The sequence below is a fragment of the Etheostoma spectabile genome, chromosome 21, assembly GCF_008692095.1.
Source record: "Etheostoma spectabile isolate EspeVRDwgs_2016 chromosome 21, UIUC_Espe_1.0, whole genome shotgun sequence".
NCBI lineage: Eukaryota > Metazoa > Chordata > Actinopteri > Perciformes > Percidae > Etheostoma > Etheostoma spectabile.
In genome coordinates, this window is record NC_045753.1 from 19,860,064 (window position 1) to 19,860,736 (window position 673).

At 41.9% G+C, this 673-nt stretch overlaps 1 protein-coding gene across 2 annotated transcripts in view; it reads right to left on the minus strand.

Annotated features, from left to right (window-relative positions):
• The window catches only part of pgap3 (post-GPI attachment to proteins phospholipase 3), a 6,844-nt gene that overhangs the window by 5,204 nt on the left and 967 nt on the right, over positions 1–673 (minus strand). For both annotated transcript variants that reach the window (XM_032502520.1, XM_032502521.1), the window contains exon 2: positions 249–346. In XM_032502520.1, coding sequence (XP_032358411.1) covers positions 249–346 — 98 coding nt within the window. The remainder of the gene's footprint in view (positions 1–248; positions 347–673) is intronic.

The following is a 673-nucleotide window of genomic DNA, read 5'->3' on the forward strand; positions in this document are numbered from 1 at the left end:
GTGACCATAAATAATATTGAAAAAGTAAGTACTTGTAATGGAAAAATATAAATACAGACAAAGATATACAGAGAGTGTATGGATTAAATGAAAATCAGGAACAGAACTACAACATAATCAGGCGCAGGTGCTGCAGAGTCTGACAGCGGCCGGGATGAACGACCTGCAGTACCTCTCCTAACTTTGGGTAATGTTTTGTAATTAAGCTCGGTGGGACACAAATACTGGCCACTGTAAGAAGCACCAACCTTGCCATGGAACTGTGGGACTCTGTACCCCTCGGCCTGGTAAAGGCCCACCGTGGTCCACATGCATTGATAGCGACAGTCATCACGACACGTCCAACCTGGGACACAGGAACAGAGAGTTACCAATTAACGGAATACCAGAACTTAAATGCCAAATATTCTCTGGTTGGCTGTTCCAATGTGAGAAATGGCTGTTTTTCTCTGTTTTTATATCAATGTAAATTAAATAGAGTACTGTTGTTGGTCGACCAAAACAAGCTTTTGGGTTCTCAATTGTGATTCTGATTGATTGAGGAAATAAAATAATGGTTAGTGGCAGATGCCCTCCTTATTTGCAGCTGGGGAAAAGGAGTTCTTCTCTCAGTTTTTCTCGGATAATTGCCTATATCATTTGCTTCCACACACACACACACACACACACACAC